The 20,478-nt window shown below is 53.7% G+C and overlaps 2 protein-coding genes across 11 annotated transcripts in view; both read right to left on the bottom strand.

Moving 5' to 3' along the window:
• Positions 1–396: 396 nt before the first annotated feature.
• Positions 397–7,484, bottom strand: RHO (rhodopsin). Its single transcript, XM_045493891.1, has 5 exons — positions 7,019–7,484; positions 4,638–4,806; positions 3,200–3,365; positions 2,854–3,093; positions 397–1,988 (listed from the first exon to the last, which is right to left on the bottom strand). The coding sequence occupies exons 1-5, from the start codon at positions 7,377–7,379 to the stop codon at positions 1,878–1,880; spliced, it is 1,047 nt and encodes a 348-aa protein (XP_045349847.1). The 5' UTR covers positions 7,380–7,484; the 3' UTR covers positions 397–1,877.
• Positions 7,485–14,324: 6,840 nt separating this feature from the next.
• IFT122 (intraflagellar transport 122) overlaps positions 14,325–20,478 on the bottom strand; it is a 72,928-nt gene continuing 66,774 nt past the window's right edge. For 7 of the 10 annotated variants that reach the window (XM_045493872.1, XM_045493874.1, XM_045493875.1 and 4 more), the window contains 6 exons: positions 19,192–19,357; positions 18,090–18,201; positions 17,304–17,429; positions 15,545–15,624; positions 15,045–15,209; positions 14,325–14,642 (listed from right to left, as the gene is read on the bottom strand). In XM_045493872.1, the coding sequence (XP_045349828.1) occupies positions 14,553–14,642; positions 15,045–15,209; positions 15,545–15,624; positions 17,304–17,429; positions 18,090–18,201; positions 19,192–19,357 (739 nt within the window). In that variant the 3' untranslated portion in view covers positions 14,325–14,552. The remainder of the gene's footprint in view (positions 14,643–15,044; positions 15,210–15,544; positions 15,625–17,303; positions 17,430–18,089; positions 18,202–19,191; positions 19,358–20,478) is intronic. The other 3 variants (XM_045493877.1, XM_045493876.1, XM_045493873.1) reach the window with 1 other exon arrangement.

The following is a 20,478-nucleotide window of genomic DNA, read 5'->3' as shown; positions in this document are numbered from 1 at the left end:
CAGATGGTGTTCTTGGTAAGGCCAGCTCTGAGCTGAGGCCCAGTAATGTCAGAAGTCTCCCACTGGCTACAGTGCACCAGGAAGCAGGCTGGCCACGCGAAGTTTGTGGTCCCCTCAAGCTCAGGTTCAGATTCCTTTTTGCTGATAAGGAGACTCAGAGAGATGGCCAAACTTGCTTGCAGTTTCAAAGGTCACCTGGGTTTCTGTGACTCCAAAGTTGGGGCTTTTCTCATTCCCGGGCCTGCTCCCTCCACCCCACACCCGCAGGGGGCCCTGCTGGTTGCCCAAACCCAGCATCCCAGGGTTAGAGATCAGGTGGAAATTACTGCCCAATTTCAATCCATCCTGCAGAGAAAGAGCTTGAGAGCAACAAAAACCACCACCCTTAACACCAAGTATAGGAGCTGAGCTTTTAATGCCCCGATTTGCCTAGTCTCCAGGCAGAGCTGGGAAGAGTTAGAGCTTCTGGTCTTGGTTACGTGGAGGAGGGGCAGTTATGCAAGCAGCACAATTCTGATACCCTAGAGTTCCCACCAGCTTTGCAGCAAGGACTTTCCAGAATGGAGAATGGACTGGAGCTACTAAAAACAGGCTTACCTAGCAAGGGTGCTCAACTCTGGGATCTGTGAACATCCCCAGGGAAGATGGGCCCATCTGAATTTCCCACTTTTTGTTTCTTTGAGATCTTTGAGAAAAGGGTTTCATTGGGGACTCAGCTCTTCATTAAATGTGGGCAGGTGAATATGGCTTCTAGCTCATGCTGGCCTAGAGTTGCTGGCCTAGCATATGGCCATGCTGGCCTAGAGTCTAGCCTAGCATATGGCTTCTAGGCCCAGCTCCATGCTGGCCTAGAGTTGCTGTGGCCTAGGGGCTGGGAAGGAGGGCAGGTAGTTTGCAGAAGCTGAGAGAAAGGCCTGTCTCTCCCTAGGCTGCATGAGGAAGGGGAGGCACCGGGCCTGGGAGTTCACATCAGAGGTGAGACCCCCAGACTGCAGTCCCCTGACATTGTTTTTTCAGTCCTGATGACTGTATTCTGCATTCCCTTGACTGTCCCTCTCTGCAGACCGACCACCAGCCCTGGTCTGGCCTTGACATCTGGTGAATTTAAAAAAAACCTGCTGAGGCTGGATGCTCAGGGCCTTGCCCAGTCTCAAAATGGTCACTATCAAGAAGAGATGATCTTATTAGTTAATTATATTAATTGGTGTTATTCATAATGTTAACTACAATCTGTACAGCTCCTTACCATTTACAAAGTGCTTACACACACTCACACACACACATATACACACATATATGAGATCAAAATCTCATTTGATCTTCACAGCAGCCATGCGTTGGCAGGACCAAGGATTTGGGGTTTCCATTTTCCGGGGGAAGAAAGTTAGGCCCAGGGAGGGAAACTGTTCAAGGACATCAGCCGAGGGTGAGCTGCAGCTAAGGTGGTTTTGAGAGGGTAGATATGTTCTCCCTGCCCATTCATTCCTTCATTCATTCCCCCATTCGTTCCTTCCTTCATCCATCTAGCATTTATTAAGCACCTACTGTGTGCCCCACTCTGTGCTATACACTTATCCCTAAGCTGGGACACTTTTCCAGGGAGCAAGAGTTCTTGTGTTCCTGAGACATGAGTTGGGGAGAGGAGGGGAGAGATCCCACCAGCCCCTGGGAACTCAGGACTCCAGATCGGGCCATACTTGTCGAGTGGGGAGCCTCATTTTTCTCTCGTTATTCTTTTTTTTTTTTTTTTTTTTTAACTCAAGGAGTCTATGCAACCTGGTTCCAACAGACCTGGCTCCTGGTGGGGCAGCTGTGGCTGGGGGTAGGCATAGGGAATGGGAGACTCCTACAGTTGACCATAGAGTCCTTGGCAGGGCTTAGGCCGGTGCCACCTGGCTGGTCTCCGTCTTGGAGGCGGTGGTGGAGGCCTCATCATCACCCAGTGGGTTCTTGCCACAGCAGAGGGTAGTGAGCATGCAGTTGCGGAACTGGAAGGCAAAGAGCGTGAGTCAGAATCAGGGTCCACCGAAAGTGTGTGTAGCAAACTGGAGTGGTTGGCGAGATTTACCTCCAACCCCTTCCCTGCTTCTGGCTCTCACAGCCTCCACTCCCCTCTCAAATCTGGCTTCCTGGAGGGAATTTAGTAAGCGCATGTGGCCCCACCCCAGAGATGCCAGGGACCAAACCCAAGAGGGCTCTGCTACTGATGACATTCCCTGATGCCCTCTGTGTGCCAAGGGCTATCTGTAAGTACCTTATATAGCCCTCAAGTTTGGGATTTTGCCCTCTCTAGGAACACAGACACTGAAGCCCAGAGAAGGGAAGTGACTTCCCAAGTGTCAATCAGCTAAAAAAGAAGAACTGGGATTTGAAACCAATATGCCTAACTCTAGAGACCATGTTTTCCCCCACAGGTTCATGGATTCTGCAGAGAAGTCACTGGTTGGTGTTAAAGAACTGCTTTATCCCTTCCTCCCTCGGAATAAGACTTTAGCTCCTTGTTCAGCTTTGTGGAGACTGGCACCATCCCATTCCCAGGCTTGGGACTTAGACCATTTGACTTTTAAAGTGGGCCTCCAGAACCGTCTGGACTGGCACTTCTCATACTTGAGCCAGTGTGAGAGTCACCTGGTGAGCTTGTTAGAAATGCAGGTTCCTGGGCTCACCCTGAGCTTCTGATTCAGCAGGAATCTGCATTTCTCCTAGATGACTCTGATGCTCTGGGGGATACCAGTTTCCCTGCCTAGTTTTGCAGGTGAAATGACTGAGGCCCAGTCAAGGACATGGCTTGTCCTCCACAGGCAATGCCTGCAGCCTGGGGCCCCTGGACCCTTCCGCCCCGCCAGCAGGCACCTGCTTGTTCATCATGATGTAGATGACAGGGTTGTAGATGGAGGAGGACTTGGCGAAGAACGCCGGGAGTGTCATGAAGATGGGGCCAAAGTTGGAGCCCTGGTGGGTGAAGATGTAGAATGCCACGCTGGCGTAGGGCACCCAACAGATCAGGAAAGCAATGACCATGATGATGACCATGCGAGTGACCTCCTTCTCAGCCTTCTGGGTGGTCGCTGACTCCTGTTGCTGGGCTGCTGCCTGTAAGGACACAGGGTCTGCTGTCCAGACTGTGGCTCCTTTGGGACAGAGGCCAGGCTCAACCCAACCAATGTATGTGTCCCCAGCACCCAACACAGGTCCATACCTCCTTGACTGTGAAGACAAGCTGCCCGTAGCAGAAGAAGATGACGATCATGGGGATGGTGAAGTGGACCACGAACATGTAGATGACAAAGGACTCGTTGTTGACCTCTGGCTTGAGTGTGTAGTAGTCGATCCCGCATGAACACTGCATGCCTTCAGGGATGTACCTGACCACCAGAGGGGGATGGGGCAAGAGAGGGCACGGGGAGACCCACATGTGAGGAACTTGAGGAACAGGCCCCCAACACACCTGCTGTGTGGCTGGGCTTGCTCTGGACCCCGCTTTCCCTCTCTTTAAAAGAGGCATAATAAAATATCTGCATGGCTGCATGACTGTGAGGATCAAATCAACGGAGATGAGGGATTCAAATGCCCTTGTGATAACAGCCATGCTATCATGAGACGGCCCAGTCTCTTGCCTAGCAGAGCCCGGACACCGCGGACGTGAGCTGTGTTTCCTCACCACACTGGCTGCTTCTAGTGGCTGGAGGCTCAGGCTGTGCAAGGCAGAGGTTGGTGGGGAGACGGGAAAAGCCCCCGAGCTCTGTATTTGAGGCAGTTTGTACAAACTAGGGTCTTACTAACAGGGTAAGAGTATTTTCCAGGCCAAAGATGGGCACACAGAGTAACTAAGGGATCTTTGCACAGTTTCGAGAAACAAGAGGTCCCAGGGACAGACGGTTAGGATGTTTCTGTGATTTCAGAGGATGGTGACAATGGAGTGTCTATTGGCTGTGCCTGTGGGGATGGGACTGGGCAGGACTGGAGAAAACAGGGAAAGAGGCTGGAGGCGATGGGCTCAGATTCAACAAAGGACAAAAAAATAAATAAATAAAATAAAAAAGAAAATTGACCCCAGGAAGCTGAGAGAGGAGGGAAGGGAAGAAAGATTGGGAATTTCCTAGAAGCAGAGGGACACGAGGCCTCCAGGAACCCACAGGGTCACCCGTCCAGTTTCCCAAACCACTGTCCTCCCATCTCTCATCTGAGCCCCATTTGCAGATGATGGACTAGAGGCTGGACAGGACACAGTTCCCAGGGGCTACAGTGTCACCCACCTGCACTAGGTAGGCTTGGCCTCCCCAGGTGCTGAGGCCCAAGGTCAGAGGGAGCTGCCTATGGGGCAAAGAGGATTGGAATCTGGTCCTGGCTTAGTTGAGGATTAGGGGCACAGCCAAGGTTAGGGGTTGGGCGTCTTGGATTCTCCTTGACATGGGGCCCAGGAGGTGGCACTAGCCCCTGGAGCAACATTAGGGTCTGATTCTCTCTTCCCCTACCCTAAACCCCAACCCTGGGAGAGCTGCCAGGGTGGGTGTTTGGGGTGGGGGACATATAAGCTCGGTGCCCAGAATGAGACAGCCCCAGGTTTGAATCCTGGCCAGGGACCCGGTAAAGAACCCCCACCCCAGGGACCCTTCCCTTCTGCTTAGTGCCATTACCTGGACCAACCAACGAGGGGGGGTGCAGCGCAGGCCAGTGCCATGACCCAGGTGAAGGCGACGCCCATTATGGCATGGTTCTCCCCAAAGCGGAAGTTGCTCATGGGCTTACACACCACCACGTACCGCTCAATGGCCAGGACCACCAAAGACCACAGGGCAATTTCACCTGCAAGGCAGTCAGCTATCAGTCAACACATCATCTGCCTGGACCCCACTGTGCAAGGAGGAAGCGCTCCTCCTGGATGGGAGAGGGCAGGCAGGAAGGCCACCTAAGGCACAGTTGGAGCCAGGACTTGGGAAAGAGAGGGCTTCGATTCTGAGAAGAGGAGCCAAGGGGCTGTGAGGCATAAAGGCATTATGCTGAGAAGAGAGTGAACCTGGTACCTCCCAGGAAGAGGAGTTAGTTCAGTCAGAGCTCTGGGTTCATGAAGGACAGGAAATCAGATTCCAGGGTCATGATTAGACTAGGAGTCCTGTAGGGAGTTTTTGCAGAAGAATGTGCACTTCATGGGGCAACAGGCAGAGTGCCTGCTGGAGCTAGAATTCCTGCTCTCCCTCTTGTGCAGCAGCCTCTCCCCTGTGGGGAATGAAATAACCTGGGCCTGTGGGTCCCCACCTGGGAGCCAGAAAGCTGGGCAATGTTTTGCCCAGAAGAAGAAGCAGGAAAGAATGGTGGAATTCAGACAACTGCCCTACACATCACCCCAGAAACTCACTCAGGAGGGTAGCCATAGAATTTGTCAACCAAACCGGGACATTTCTGAGAGAGAAAAACAACACTACTAAGTATTACTCCAGGAAAATAATTGTAAACTGACGCCAGCCCGGCAGAAAAGTGCCTACCTGCATGTGGCCTCCATCTCACCCCTGCCTTCTAGCCTGAGACTCCTCAACCCACCTCCAGCCTTATTGTGTGTGTGGGGCTTATCCCCTTCCAAGAAACCCCTTCCATAGAGGAGGCACTAGACCTGTGTGGAGATCTGTAGCTTTGAAAAGTGTGATCAAATAGTTCCTTTGACTAGAAAACTGATGGGGTTGCTGCAGAGATAACAGATCCCGTTTAGTAGATGAGAACAGTGAGGCACGGAGGAGAGAAGAGGCACATTCAGGGATGTGGCAGGGCAGTGACAAGGGCCTAGGTCTCCTGGCTCAGATCCAGAAGTGCCCCCCTTCTCTGAGGACACATGGCCTCTCAGGCAAGCAGGAGAGAGCCAGGGTGGCTGGGAGAGCCCAGCACCAGCCACAAGGACTGTTCTGCCTCCTTGTCTTCTCCCTCTTTCACATGTCCAGGACACTGTCTCAGCCCCATGCCTGGGGAATCTCCGGCCACCACTGGGCGTCTGTCACCTTCAATGGTCACAGATCACCCAGTCTCAGGCCACGAGGTAGGAGTGATATAGGGCTGCCACACACAGGCGGACCCTTCTCTGCAAGATGGGATAGACACCGGTGGGGAGAGACTGAGCCCATTGTTTAGCACAGGCAAAGTCCAGTGGCCGGAGGACTAATGATCTGTGTGCCACCCCGGTCTGAAAGCCCTGAGCACAGAGATCTGTCTTGTCCAGCTCTATTCCCACTGCCCAACATGGGTCTGACAAGGCACAGTTTCTCCGAGGGAAATAGAACATGGCCTGAGGAGCCACAGAAATGTGGGCTCAGGTCATGATCTCATGGTTTATGGGTCCAAGCCCTGCGTCAGGCTCTGTGCTGACAGCTCAGAGCCTGGAGCCTGCTTCGGATTCTGTGTCTCCCTCTCTCTGCACGCCCCTCCCCCCACCCTGCTCAGGCTCTGTCTCCCTCTCTCTCTCAAAAATGAATAAATGTTAGGGGCGCCTGGGTGGCTCAGTCGGTTAAGTGTCCGACTTTGGCTCAGGTCATGATCTCGCGGTTCGTGAGTTCGAGACTGGCTTCAGGCTCTGTGCTGGCAGCTCAGAGCCTAGAGCCTGCTTCGGATTCTGTCTCCCTCTCTCTCTGCCCCTCCCCGGCTTGTGCTCTGTCTCTTGACAATAAATGTTAAAACAAATTTTTTTTTAAAGAAAAAAAGAAATGTGGGCTGGAAACTCAGCTCTATCCTCCCACGATGTGGCCCCAGCAAGGCCCTTGACTCTTTCATCCTCAGTTTCCCTGATGCAAAGCAAGACAATAGCACCATTCTATGTGAGATAAACAGTGTCCAATGCCTGCCCTCAATAAACGGCAGCCTAGCTTATCATTACTGACAGTGTTTGTTGATTAAGTGGAGAGCGCTGATGAATGTAGAGGGGAGAAGGCCTCTTAACCACCATCCCCAAATATGGAGTTCTCTCCAGATCCCTCCACACCCTCCCCACCGCTGACTCCTGACTCCCCCAGCCAGCCACCCATACACCAGTTCTTACCGCCCAGGGTGGCAAAGAAGCCCTCCAAATTGCATCCTGTGGGCCCAAAGACAAAGTATCCATGCAGAGAGGTGTAGAGGGTGGTGGTGAAGCCACCGAAGACCATGAAGAGGTCGGCCACGGCCAGGTTAAGCAGGATGTAGTTGAGAGGCGTGCGCAGCTTCTTGTGCTGGACCGTGACGTAGAGCGTGAGGAAGTTGATGGGGAAGCCAAGCACGATGAGCAGGAACATGTAGGCGGCCAGCATGGAGAACTGCCATGGCTCAGCCAGGTAGTACTGTGGGTACTCGAAGGGGCTGCGTACCACACCCGTTTTGTTGGAGAAGGGCACGTAGAAGTTCGGGCCCTCCGTCCCATTCATGGCTGTGGTCCTGGTGGCTGCCCCGGGGGCGGCTCAGACCCAAGAGTGCTGCTGAGGCCTGAGCTTGGCCACCCAGGGCTCTGGCTGGACGACTCTGGGCTCTAAGCACCCCCCCCCAGGCCCTTATAAAGTGACCTCCCCTCCCTAAGCTCCTGGCTGAATCAGCACCTGGAAGATTGGGGGCATTATCAATCATACTAATCCCCACTACTGCAACTGGGGGCCTAATTGGCTTCCAAGAGGGGCCAAGGTGACTCTAGGCAGAAGCCTGGGGCCAGAGAAGGGAGGTACTGGGGACCCTGGGAAAGGGCAGGAGGCCCAACCCCAACTCTTCTAGTCCCCAGGAATCTCTGCCCATCTCAGTCTGTTGGCCTTGGCCTGACATTGGGACCTCTGGCTCCACGCCCACGTCCCCCTCATTTCATGCCAGAGGACTTTGTCTTCCTCCCCACTGGACCATGAGCTCTCTGGTTCTCCTCTCAGTCTCTCAGCCTCTTACCTATTTCTTCCCCACCTGTCACCTCCTGGCTCAGTCCCTAATACTAGTCCATCTCACCAAGTCATGAGCTCCATGAGGGCAGGGGCCACGTCCTGCCATCTTTGGCACTTTCCATGCCAGACCACAGCCTGGCATAGACCCGGAGCTCAATAAGTATTTGAACTGGAATTCACTCACTCACTCGTTCATTAAACATTCATGTGCAGGCCACTGGGGATACAAAAATCCAGAAAGGAGGAGGTTATGCGCTGAGGAAGACCCTGAACAGATCCAGGTCCAGGGAGGGGTTTCCATGAGGCCAAGGGAGGAGAGACTGCTTATAACGGTGAGGTGTCTGAGGAGGTGAAGTTTGGGTCTTTGAGGGAGGGGAGTATTTTGTTAGGTTGCCAAGCGGGGAAGACAGGGGAGACTAAAGACAAGGGCTGACAGAGGCCTGAGGCCTGTCGGGGGTGAGGCCGCACATGGGCTATGAAGCCAGCTCTGGTGGGTCTTGATACCAAACTGAGAAACCTGGTTTTATCCAAATAGCATTGGGCAGTGGCTTGGGCAGATCATAAGGGGCAGAAATGTGGCTCAAATGCCCCAAAGATGTATTGGAGGGAGTGAGGATAGAGGAGGGGACCAGGCAGGGGGTGACTGGAGCAGAAAGGGGACAGAGGCTCTAAGGCTCCTGAAGCAAGGCCTTGCATCCAGGAGGCAGCTGTGTGCCAGGTGACATGCTAGGCACCAGATCACTGCCGTGAGCAAGGCAGGCTTGGGTCCAGTGTGAAGGTGAGGCTGAGCCTAGAAAAAGAACTGGTTGGACACTGCAACACACAGGGCACAACTGGGGACGTCTGTGTCGGCTGGGCTGGGACAGTGGGCCTTGGAAGCTGTGTGGCAGGTCACTCCACAAAAGCAGGTTCTGGGGACGAATGGCTCTGCACTGACAGGCTCCCCCCATCAGTGAAAGGGGCACAGTGATGCCCCCCGAGAAATGAAGTGGGGCACATGGCAGTGCCCAGCACACCGGTGCTTGATGACCAGCCTCCAACCACAAACGTGTATGGAGCACCTACTGTGCTCCACACACAGTGCTCAGTTCTGATGAACATGGTAGAGAAGGACGATGCCCACAGGAAGTACCATTGTGCGGGGCTGGCAGGGCTCACAAATAAGTACTGAAACAAATGAAATAGGACAAGTTCAGATCGTGACCCGCTCCCAACACACTGTCGTTCGGAGCAGTCCAGAAAGGTGAAGTCTGAACCATGAACTTCGTGATCGATGGAAGGAGTCGGCCAGGGAAGTGTCCCCATCTCTGAGACTTCCAGCCCTTATACTCTCTTCAGTGCAGTCTCTTCCCCCCTGACACCCCCAGACCTGTTTCCTCAGAAAAGCCCTCCCCCTCCCTTCAGCCCGCCTGAGAGTCCAGAGCCCTGCCTGTTGCGGGCGGTCAGGGCTTGCACATGGAGGGCTGCAGAAGTGTGTACTGGTGGAATGAGCTCAAGGGAAGGCGTGGCAGGGCTGCTGGGGTGTGACCTTTCGCAGTTTAAGGTGCTTGGTTCACTGTTTAGGCCCAATGTTAATGAGGTCAAGGTGGAGGGTTTGATTCTGACGTGGCCCTGGTAGCCAGACAGAGGGAGGAGCACCGGACTCCCTGGGTGGAGACTGACCCCCACACAGCCCAGAGCTGGCTGGGGTGAGCCCTCAACCATAGACCTCAGCACCTTGCCTTCACCTCCTCCTAACGCTGTGACAGCTTGGAAGCTTTTAATTTATGCTCTGTTCACATGTTTTTTGTCCAACTCACAGGCTGTCATGTGAGCAGGCAGGGGTGGGGGGTGGGGGGGTGTGGTCTGCCCAGCTCTCAGCAGGGTTCCCAGAGCTGAGCATGGTTCTCAGGACGTTGCAAAATGTAAATCACTTCCCATACACTGGAAGGAGTTGGGATTTCTGTCTGTTTTGTTCACTGATGTATCCTCAGGGCCTGGCACATAGTAGGTGCTCAGCATTTGTGGATCGAGTGAATAGATAGATCTAGGTTATTTCAATCAGTGCTTCCCTCTCTAAGTCTCAGAGTTTAATGACCCTTGTCACAGGGTTATGGCCAGGGAGGAATTAAAGGCATCACCACTGTGACACTGCATTATATTCTGTGAGGCATGACAATCCTTTTTTTAAACAACAACAAAAAAAACGCTCTTTGTTCAGAGCAACAGGCTCATAGTGAGCAAAAAGGTCAACAGAAGTCACCGACCCTCCCCGCTACATTTCACAGGTGGGGAGACTGAGGTCCAGGGTGGTCAGTGAGTCAGTGACCCAGATCACATAACAAACTTTGGCTATCACCTGCCTGGCCATGCCTCCATCCCTACACGAAAGATAGCTCTCAGGAAAGTTCTGCTAGTTGTTTACATCATGGTATAAATGACCAAAAAAGAAAAAAAAAAAAAAGAAAAAAAGGGGTTGTGCTGGGCTGGTGGGAAAGCCACAAGACTGAGTCACACAGGCCTGGGGCAGCAGTGGTGGCTCTGAAGGCAGGGGGTGGCACTGGACTCTCGCCTGGGGCCCTGAGTCACCCTGAGAAGTCCCACTTCCCCTCTCCAGACTCAGTTTGCTGAAGCTAGGAAACCTTGGGGGATCCACACCCATCTGCAGGTTTGATGTGACCTGCTTTCCCACCAGGGTCCAGTCACAGATCTTCACACCTTATCATTTAGGAGCCATGGTATCCCTTAGCTGGGTACAGCCCCTTTACACCTACCCTTACATCTGGTCTGAGGCTCTAAGGCCATGCAGCCTGGGCACAGCCCCGCCCCCTCCCTTCCCTGTGCCTCAGTTTCCTACTCTGTTGCCTGTAAGTGATCAATGACTGTTGCTGACAGTATTAGCCTCTTAAGAGTCTCATTCAGGTCTCCGCTTACAAAGCACTCCTTGGAGAGGCCCCTGACTCTCCACACCAGGCCTCCCCCTCTGCCTCCCACATCACATTCGTTTCTACTCGGTACCTATCACTATCAGCAGGGGTCTTACTTGTCTCCTTACTGATTCATTGCCCATCTCTCTGCAAAGTGCAGGGCTGGGCTGGCCTGGACTTTGCTGCATCTGAGCTGGCAGCTTGGAGCAAGGACTCAATAAATATTTGTCAAGTGGATGAACAACTCCTGGCCCCCCATGAGGAGGTCTCACTCCCTAACCTTTGACCACTGAGGAAATGGGCTCAGAGGGTTAATATTCCTCAGCAGAGCCGGAGGTGAACTGGCTGTCTAACTCCCCAGCCTGAGCTTTCTTCTAGCCAGCTGGTCCAGAAGGGGCCTGGGAGCATGCCAAGGGACAAGCCCCAGTGTGGGTGGCTTTCTGAGCTACTGGCCCCTCAGTCAGGCTTAGGGAAGAGCTATGGGGGTGGAGGGCTGGGGTTAGTTGTCTCTGAAGATGGTAGCACCTATCTCCAAGCTTCCCTGAGCCCGGCCCCCTGGGAGCCCAGGTGCAGGGCTCTGACTTGGCCGTGGAGGATTAGGGGCTTAGTAGGTAGCACACAAATAGCCCTTAAGCCTCTGCATGGAGGTGCTGCTGGTTCAGCAGCTTCCTCTTCCCTTTTCCTTCTCTTTCTCCTCCTCCTCTCTGCCTCCTCTCCCTGGCTTAGCCCCACCTAGCTGCATCACCATGGCTGAGCGAGGCCTTAGACTGAGCTGAGAATCTCAAAAGGAAGAAAGGAAGGAGATGGACCCACTCTCCCCCGCTTCCTTCCTCTTCTCCTCCAGTCCCACTTCCTCCCTCCTCCCTCCACCCACTTCCCTCCTACCCCAACATTAGCCAAACGCTTTCTAGGTGCCATGCTCAGGGCTGGGTGCTAGGGACACTGAGATGAATCATATATAGCCCCTGCCCTCAAGGAGGTCCCAGGCTTAGGGTCCAGCTGACAAAGGAAAAACAAATAACCATGGGATGTAGGGCTCTGTTCCCAGCCCCAGTGCTGTGAGATCCCAGAGGAGCAAGGTATAGACCAGGAGGGAGGAGGGAGGCTCCCTAGCCTAGAATGGGGGACAACTGAACCAAGGCACAGCAAGAAAAGGGCCAGCTGGTATGGACGCCCTGGGGCCTGGGGTGGATGGCCGGCCAGGGGAGGGCAGGCCTAGGAATCTGGGTGCTGGCTGGCTAGCAATGGGGAGGGTTATAAGCAGGGGAGAAGCATGATTAGGTTCTCATTCTAGGAAGATGTTCTGGAGTCTGGGTGGAATATTGGGATAAGTGCTGGACCCAGGGAGAGAGCCGTGCCCAGTGCAGGCCTCTTTGCTAAGGCTCCCACCTACCCTGAGGGTGGGGCTAGCACAAATGGAAGGTCACTTGGTGTCTGCCATAGGCATCAACCTTGGAGACAGGGCATCTGCCTACCTGTGCAAGAGCCACGAGGGGCTCCTGGTTTCAGCAGCCTCACTGGGATGGATGGGGACACCTAGCTGGTTGAGGCCAGACTAACGCCAGGCCCACCTAAGGCCTGGTCCAGGGCTCTTTCTGGACTGTGCAAACCCCCCCCCCTTTCCTTATTTCTTCCTTCTAGGAACATGGGTAGCACTGGGGACTTGGAAGATCAAGTCACAGCCTGAACCACTTCCAAGCTGTGCAGCCTCCAGCAGCTGTGCCTCTGTCCGGGCCTCAGTGGCCTTTTAGTGAAATGGGCATCTCAACATCCCTACAGTGCCTTCCTTGTTGTAGCATGTGAAGGGTCATCAGGCTCATCAGATGGAGACTTGAGGCTCAACCTCAAAGTCAGAGCTGGAGGAGGCCCTTCTGCATACATGGGGAAACTGAGCCTTGGAGAAAGAATGGGCCTGGTCAAGACCTTGTCTAGGCTGAGACAGGAGAGATGCAGAACATAATGCTTAGGTGCAAAGGCTGTGCCTGGGTGCGAATTGCATCTTGGCTCAGTAAGTATTTGTTGAATAAAGGAGAGAATGTTGCTGAACCTCAGTTTCATCATCTGCATTAATGGGCATTCTTGGAGGCTGTTGAGGATTGAGGAAGACGACACATGGAGAGTGCTTAGCAATGTGTCTGGTACCCAGTAAGCATTTGATTTAAAGGAAGCTACTGTCTCAGACCTCCACAGCTTCCTTGTGCTTCCCCGCGGCAGCAGAACCTGGCACGGCACACCCTGGTTTTTGTGTTATTCGGCTGAGAAGATGCATGCTGGAGTCTCAGGGTGGGCCCCCCACCCCCTGCCTCTAGCCACCGACCATCTGATCTGTCACTGTGATTGACGCCTGTTGGGTGGCTAGGGCTGTTTTCTCTCTCTCCTCTCTTTTTCCCAGCCATATGCAAATGATTTTAGTTCAAATAATGCGCTAATGGAAATCCTAACACATTAATAAATGTTTAGCAAGAGAGAGAGCATGCATGATGGTAAGTAATTAGACACTCAACGGAGGAGTTCTGTTGGCACAACTGTCTGGCTCCCTTTCTTTATTTTCCTCCATCATCTCCAAAGAGAGACACAGAGGGAGGCAGGAGAGGAAGGGGGAGGGCAGGGGGCCAGCTTCAGCACTCACCACTGGGTGGTCTCTGCAGCCACTCCTGTCTCCAGGCCTCAGTCTTCATCCCTCCAATGAGGACATTTGTCCGGCTCTGCCCACTTCACAGAAGAGCTGTAAAGTATCAATATCCAATCACAGGGGTGGTTTTCTTATCTGACAGCCCAGTTCTCCTTCCCCTGCTGTCAGGACTTTGCATAAAGCACTGGATCACTGCCACCTCCGGGACAGGTAGTGTGGAAAGCAAAGGGAACAGGGCACTCAGGGAAAGGCAGATCAGGGGCTTCCACAGAGGGCTGGATGAGCCCTTGGGCTCCAGCACCTCCACTGACTCTCATGGCTACAGAAAGGAAATCATAACGATTCCATCACAAGGCTGGTGTGAGAACTGAGACAACATATGAAACTCGGCTGGCATAGAGAAGGTCCCCAATAAACGTCAGTTCTCCCTCCTCAGCTTCCAAAGTGCTACCCACCCATGCTCTCAAGCTGCCAAATCAGACACTGTTGATGCTCAGGGGCAGCAACCTTAGCAGAACCTCAAACAGACCCACTTGCTTCAGGAGCTGGAAGGAAGGGGAAAGCCTCAGTGGGGTAGAGGCCTCTGTGGGGCTGGATGAATGGAGTAAACAAGGGGGGCCTGGCCATAGGCAGGAAGCAGAGGGTGGGTTCCAGAACCTCTGCGGAGAGGCCCTCTTTGCCATCGTCTTTGTGGAGCCAGGAACCTTATTTTCTGGTCAAGACAGAGCCCCGCTAAACCAAAATAAATAAACACTCGTTCCCCTACCTATTCCCATATTGCCATTTCGATTAGATTAAATTTTAAGAGCAGGCAAATGTAATGTTCCTCTCAGATCAAATTAGAAACAGGTGCACTTTTGCATAAGGAAATTAAGTTGCAGACAATATGAAGATTTGCTAAAATGCAGACACTGATGAAAATAAGTAGCCCTTTTATTTGTAATTATTGAGGCAATCTGTTCACAAAGTGTACATGTTAATGGTCTGACAGATCTGTGGACTCCAGCAGGCTGCCACCAACTCAGAGCTTTTCTGAAAGTAACAGATTTTTTTTTTTTTTTTTCTGACAGTTTAACTCTTCCTGTGACAGCCCATCCAAGTGCAAGGTGGCCCTGGTAGGAGTGGTGATCCTGAGGGGGCCAGTCACGGGCCGGGGTCATCGATGCGTCTCCGACAGTAGGGGCAGCAGGTGTGTTGAAGCACCAGCAGCTCGTAGTCCTCCGAATGGAACATCTGAGAAGAAACGGTCATGACCCAGTGCCAACCCCTGAGCCTGGCAGGGACGGTTGCCCTTCCAAGGGGGAGGAGGCCTGGCAGTGAGTCAGGGCTAGAAACACAGGATCCAGAACACCTTTGTCTGAGGACTAGAAGAAAGGGGAGAAGGGTCTGGGGTCTGAGGCCCCTTTTCTCTCTTTTTTTAAATTTATTTATTTATTTTTGAGAGAGACAGAGACAGTGTAAGCAGAGAAGGGGCAGAGAGAAAGGGAGACAGAGAATCCCAAGCGGGGATCAACACCGGGCTTGAACTCACAAACCAACTGAGCCACCCAGGACTTCCCTAAGGGGACACTTGTGAAATGGAAAAGCAGTGTAAAGAAGAAACTGGTAAGCACGTATGCGTTGTAGGCATAGTACCTGGAAGCAAGAGGGGCACATGGTGATGGAGGCGTCAGGCAGGAGCGAGCGGAAGTACTGCCACTGCAGGGGTGGAGGCCAGCGCTTGATGAGGACATCCCGACGACTCATGGAGCGGAGCACTGACCGGCTTACCACCACGGGCACAAACTCTGAGCCACCTTGCTGCAGGGTGGGCAGGTGGGAAGCAGGGGGCACAGGTGCTCTCACTCAGCCAGGGTGACGTGTTTATATGGGTCACGATCCCAGAATTTTGGGGGCAACCAGGGAGGACCCCAGAAACTTCCCCTGCTAGGTACCTTGACAGAACGCTGGCAGGTCAGGTAGCTCCTGCTAGCCATCTCTAGTGAGGGGGAACCCATCACCTCAATTCCCCCAGTGGCCTTAACAGGGAACAAGTCTGCTTCATGCCAAGCAATGTGTACAGAAGGGATCTGAGTCACCCCTCCCAACAAGTCTCAGGTGTCTCCACAGCCCATCACTCAGAGAGGTGCCCTCACCTCAAAGCTCAGCTTTGCTGTGAACGGGTCATCATCTCTCATGGAGTCCGTGGTCTCATCCAGCCTCAGAGTCTGGGAATCTGGAGGGGTCTGGTCAAGGATGCAACCTGAGGCTGAGTGGGAAACAGGTCCTGCCCTCCACCCAACGCAAGATTCATGGGAACTCTATGTGGGCCTGGAGTGTTTCCTATGACTCGTCTGTGGAATAGGTTTCTAGATAGAGAAATGGAAGGAACATAGGCCAGGGAGGAGACAGCCCCTGTCACACAGAGGCTGGGCCCCAGTGCACATGCAGGAAAGGGGCTCTGATGGGCTCTTTGCTGCCCCATACAGACCGTGCCATGGCCCACGTAGGCCTGCTGACCAGAAGTACCTAGTAAGCGGAGGCTGCAGGTCTACCGCGGGTGGGAGGAAAAATAATGGGCCTACCTGGAAACCATGGCCAGAAAACCTGGCAATTCCTGGAGAAACACTTAGCAATCACCATGTAGTCTGTAGGCACTTGAGAAGGCCTTACAGGTCCTATTTCATGTAGAAGGGGGTGAGAGCTCCAAGTCCTAAGGCTAGCCAGACCAGGCTGAAGGTGCCTAGGGAGCTGCCCCCTTTTGCCAGGCTGATGTGAGACCAGGGTGAGTGGGGTTCCCACAGGAAGGCCCCAGGGGAATGGAGGCTGCTGGTGCCAAGTTAGGTATGACATGTGGCCCCCCGGCAGTAACAAGTTGGCCAAACCATCTGACTTGGGTGTGCAGAGAGCTGGCATGCAGACATGATTTCTGTCCCCCTTTTTCAGCAAACAACTCCTTGGTTTTTCCTTTCTGCTCTGCTTCTCAAAAGGTGGCCCACAGACCAGTGGCACTGGCATCACCTGGAAGCTTATAGAAACTCAGGCTCTCGGTCCGCTCAGACGTGCTGAACCAGCTGCTGTGTGCTACCAAGGTCCACAGGTGATGAATGTGCACAGTCACATGTAGAAGCCCTCCTCCTGTGTCTAGCTGGGACAATGAACAAGGTCCTAGCTAGAGGGATAATCTGAGGTGTGGCCTTTGGCCTAAGGTATCCTAGCGAGGATGTGCCCTGGGGTTTTTGCTGTCATGCTGGGAGGACTGTCAGCCCTTTCCCAGGATTGTAAGACTGATGGGATTCAGGGTTGGTATTGCTGGTGGGACAGGGTGGGTGCTATCAAAGAATGAAGTCACTCAGAGGACAGCAGAGCCAAGAAGACAACAGACAGTCTCCCGCTGGTACCGAATGAGCACCTGGATCCAGTGGAGTGTCTATCTAAGACTAGGCTTCTTTACACCCTTTTGTTTGCTCAGCCTGACTTGTGGCGTCTGTCTCTTGTACATAAAAGTAACCTGACTACAAAAGTTGATAGACATCATATGTTGTGTTGGTTGCTCATCAGCTCTGCATGGCCAGAAGCATAGACAGTATGCTTTTAGGAGCTAGGGTAGGCGGGAGGCCCTCCCAGGAATGAGGCATAGGTGAAGACCAAGGTACCATCTCCCCTTCCATGCCTCTTCTGGGTCTGTAGGCATGCACTGTCCCCTCCTGTACCTCTGCACCCTGGCCAGCTCTCTGCCCATTCCCAGCCTGTCCCTGCCACCATCTGGGCCTCTCCAATCACTCAGCAGTAGTCTGCCATGCCCTTGCCCCCACTGGCCCATCCATCCCCCAAGGCCCTCCTGCCTCCTGCCTTGCACCCAGGCCTTATGTTCGGCTGGCACACACAGAAGGTCCAGCCCAGCACCCAGGATACTGCTGCTTGTGATCTCTTGCCATTTGTTCTCGTGCTTGTGTCTTGGTGCCTCCAGGTCAATGAGGGAGACAGCTTCTTCATCAGTGATCCCCTCTTCCAGGTAGAATTCAACCAGGTGCAGCACTTCTAGAGGGCACAGGGCACAGGGCACAGGGAAGGGCTGTGGGAAGGCCGGCTCAGGGGGAGCTAGGGGCTGGGATGCTCTCACCAGGCAGCATGAGGGGTGGTGGGAGGATCAAAGTTCCTTCCCCACCTGGTAGCAGGCTTCTCTGTAAGCAAGGAGACACAGCAGGGCCGCGTCTTTTGAACACTGCATGTCTGGAGGAAGCAGGCACGTATGCATGTGTGTGCACATGTGGCGTGTATGTGCATGGGTGAGAAGCAGTGGCCTTTAGCCCCTCCTTCTTCCCCCTAATAGCTGGATGGGCTCCTCTCCAAGGGAGGAGGAACAGCCTCTGCCCAGATACTTGGAAGGGGCTTCTGATCCTTCGTCAACATAGAAGGAACTGGCACTTAAGAGCCCATCTTAGCCTCTCAGACCAAATGCCCGACCAGTGGCACCTGGGCATTTATATTATGCAAAACCCCACACCAGGTTCTGAGGGGTGGGTGCTTCAAGTCTGGGCAGCAGGGGGTCCTATTTCTGGGAACCCTTAGTGACTGTGCATCTGGTGGGGTGGGTTGTCACACTGTCCCCAATTTACAAATGAGGACACATGTGGCCAATAAGTAGTGGAGAGGGCTCAGCCATCCACTGGCTGCTCCATCTGCACATGCCAGACTTACCATAGGAAGAGGCGGAGAAGACGAAGGGCTGGCGGCAATTGATGCAAACGTTGCCCAGGTTGTTCAGCAATGGGTTGTTGGTGGAGCAGCGGTAGCACAAGGGCACCAGCTCCTACAAAAGCACAAGAACCACAACTGTCCAAGGACCAACCGGGAGGGAAGAAATGCTTCCCACTCTGATTTCAGCCCCCTGGGGCCTGGCTGCCAAGAAGAAAGGCCATCTGTGTGGGCAGGGAGGGGGCACTGGTTCAGGGCTCTGTGCTGTGGTGACTCAGGATAAGGGCCTACAGAGGCATCTGAGGCCCCATCACTTGGGCCCCACTGCTCTGGACACTCCTTCACAGGCAGGGCTCAGCAGCACATTTCTCCAGCAGGAATGACAACACCACAGCTGTCATTTACTGGCCACTTACCATGCATCAGGTACCGTGCTAAGCACATTATCTGGGCAGGCTCATCTGTCCTGTGGGAAAGCTATTATGTATGTCCCCATTTGATAGAGGGGGAAACCAAGGTTCAGAGAAATACAGACATAGCTAGGAAATGGTGGAGTTGGGATCTGAACCAAGGTCTGTCTGATGCCAAGTCTCTGCTCTTGAGTTTGAACGAGGAGATTGTGAAAGAGACAATAGGTTGTCAGGTTGGAAGAAGAGGGCTGGAGCACAGCTGCGCCGCAGATACATGGGACAGTGATAACCTGGTTCCAGAAGGAAGGTGGACTAGGGCAGGGGATCCTAGGATGAGGCAAAGGCAGAGCCACTTGGGCACAGAGGAGCAGAAGGAGGTTAAAGGCAGAGCAGTGTGGGCTGGACTGCAGCCAACTCAGAGCCTCAGAGGAGAGCTGGGCGGCAAGGGAGGGTAGGACTATGGGGCCCACACCAGGGTCTGTGGCTGGAGCACAGGAGGCTGAGTAGAGGACAGAGGAGGCAGAGAGGGAAAAGCAAGAGTTAGCAAACCAAGGCTTAGGAAGGGGAGGAGGCTCACAGAGCCCTGAGAGCATGGTAGCCATCTTTCAAACAGAACCCAGGCCAGTAAAGAAGGCATCAGGAGATGTTCAAGAAGAGGAGGAGAAGCCTCCTGCTTGAGGGAGCTGTGCCCTCACCTCACTGTCATGGAAGGGCTTGGAGCGGATGGTCAGGCTGCCCAGCTCGATGGATTTCTGGAACCTGGCAGGAATATGCAGGCCTTGCAGCTTGTCATAGGCATGTCGGGCCAGCTTGTAGGCACCCAGGGCCTTGCTTTGCTTAGCCAGAGTGAAGAGTGTTTTTCTGCCAATGACAGGGTTAAGGACAGCAGAGGCCACACTGGGCCTGAGAGCTGGCACTGCCTACCCTCAAAGTGAGCCCCGTGCTGGAACACAGCTTGTGCTAGTGCCAGGACGGCATGGGCAGGAGCCTGAGAAGTGCTTTTCTCATTTGTGGGATGTAAGTGTACTTCTCGGATATCAAAGCACAGGGATTTTTCCAGAGATAAAGACAGTGCAGTTTCCATTAATATTTTAACCTTGCTTAGGTTCTCTGGGCCTGCTGATGGCTCATCTTGTACCCTGACTAGGCCAAAATGTCTCTCCCCACCTCGCCCAGCCTGCCAGCCAGGTCCTACAATGCCCAGCACCAAGTGCCATCCTGCTCCAGCCTCGCCAGGAGGAGACAGGTCCCAGACTACCTGGGGAGCTCACTTAGGTCCAGCTCACAGAGGTCACTGGGTGCATGGTACTTCTGTCTGCCTGCACTTCCACCAGGAGCCACAGCGATTTCTGAGGGACAGCCTCCCCGGCTCTCTGAGGCTCTCCTCTGGGCTCCTCAATCTGAGGCTGACAGGCCTTTATGCTTGATCCCAGGTCACCTTAAATGCTAAATGTGCCCAGGCCAGGCCTGCCCTTCCTCCCCTGCCCCACTGGTGAACCCCCTTCCCCACTTCTCCCTGGCAAGCCTCAAGTACCATGCCTCCTTGGCACTCTTCTTCCCCCTGATGCTCCTGCTTCCCCACACCCCCAGTGTGGCACCTTCCACCCTAGCAGTTACATGGTGGTAAGTTTCCTTGTCTGTGTCTCCACTGTCACCCCTCCCAGTCAGGGACCATGTCAGGAGCCATTTCTAGGTCCCCAGTGGACAGTATAGGGTGAAGCTTAGGGCAGAGGTTCAATCAAACTCTGCTGACTTATATAGAACTTGTTGGAAAGGTTGGGCACATGTGCTGAGGCTCTGACAGGTGTGGCCCTGACCACTCCTCTGCAAAGGTCTCAGTCAATGAAGGCACAGCTTGATTTGGGGGAGTTTCCCCTGAAATGTAAATGATGGGCCTGGAACCCTTTAGAGAAGCTAGTTCTAACCGATTAATACCTCTGAGCTCTCTTCTGGGAAGGCCTTTTCCTCACAGAAAGGCGGCA

Source organism: Leopardus geoffroyi, chromosome A2 (genome assembly GCF_018350155.1).
Source record: "Leopardus geoffroyi isolate Oge1 chromosome A2, O.geoffroyi_Oge1_pat1.0, whole genome shotgun sequence".
Classification (NCBI taxonomy): Eukaryota; Metazoa; Chordata; class Mammalia; order Carnivora; family Felidae; genus Leopardus; species Leopardus geoffroyi.
This window is presented reverse-complemented; position numbering and strand designations above follow the sequence as displayed.

Bases quoted from the DNA above. Each gene is read 5' to 3' on its own strand.
- RHO (XM_045493891.1), bottom strand. From the start codon at position 7,379: ATGAATGGGACGGAGGGCCCGAACTTCTACGTGCCCTTCTCCAACAAA. The intron at 3,366-4,637 runs GTAATGGCACTA...TCTGGTGGTCAG, and splicing joins CCCCTCGTTGGTTGGTCCAG to GTACATCCCTGAAGGCATGC. The intron at 1,989-2,853 runs GTGCCTGCTGGC...TTTGCCTTCCAG, and splicing joins ACATCATGATGAACAAGCAG to TTCCGCAACTGCATGCTCAC.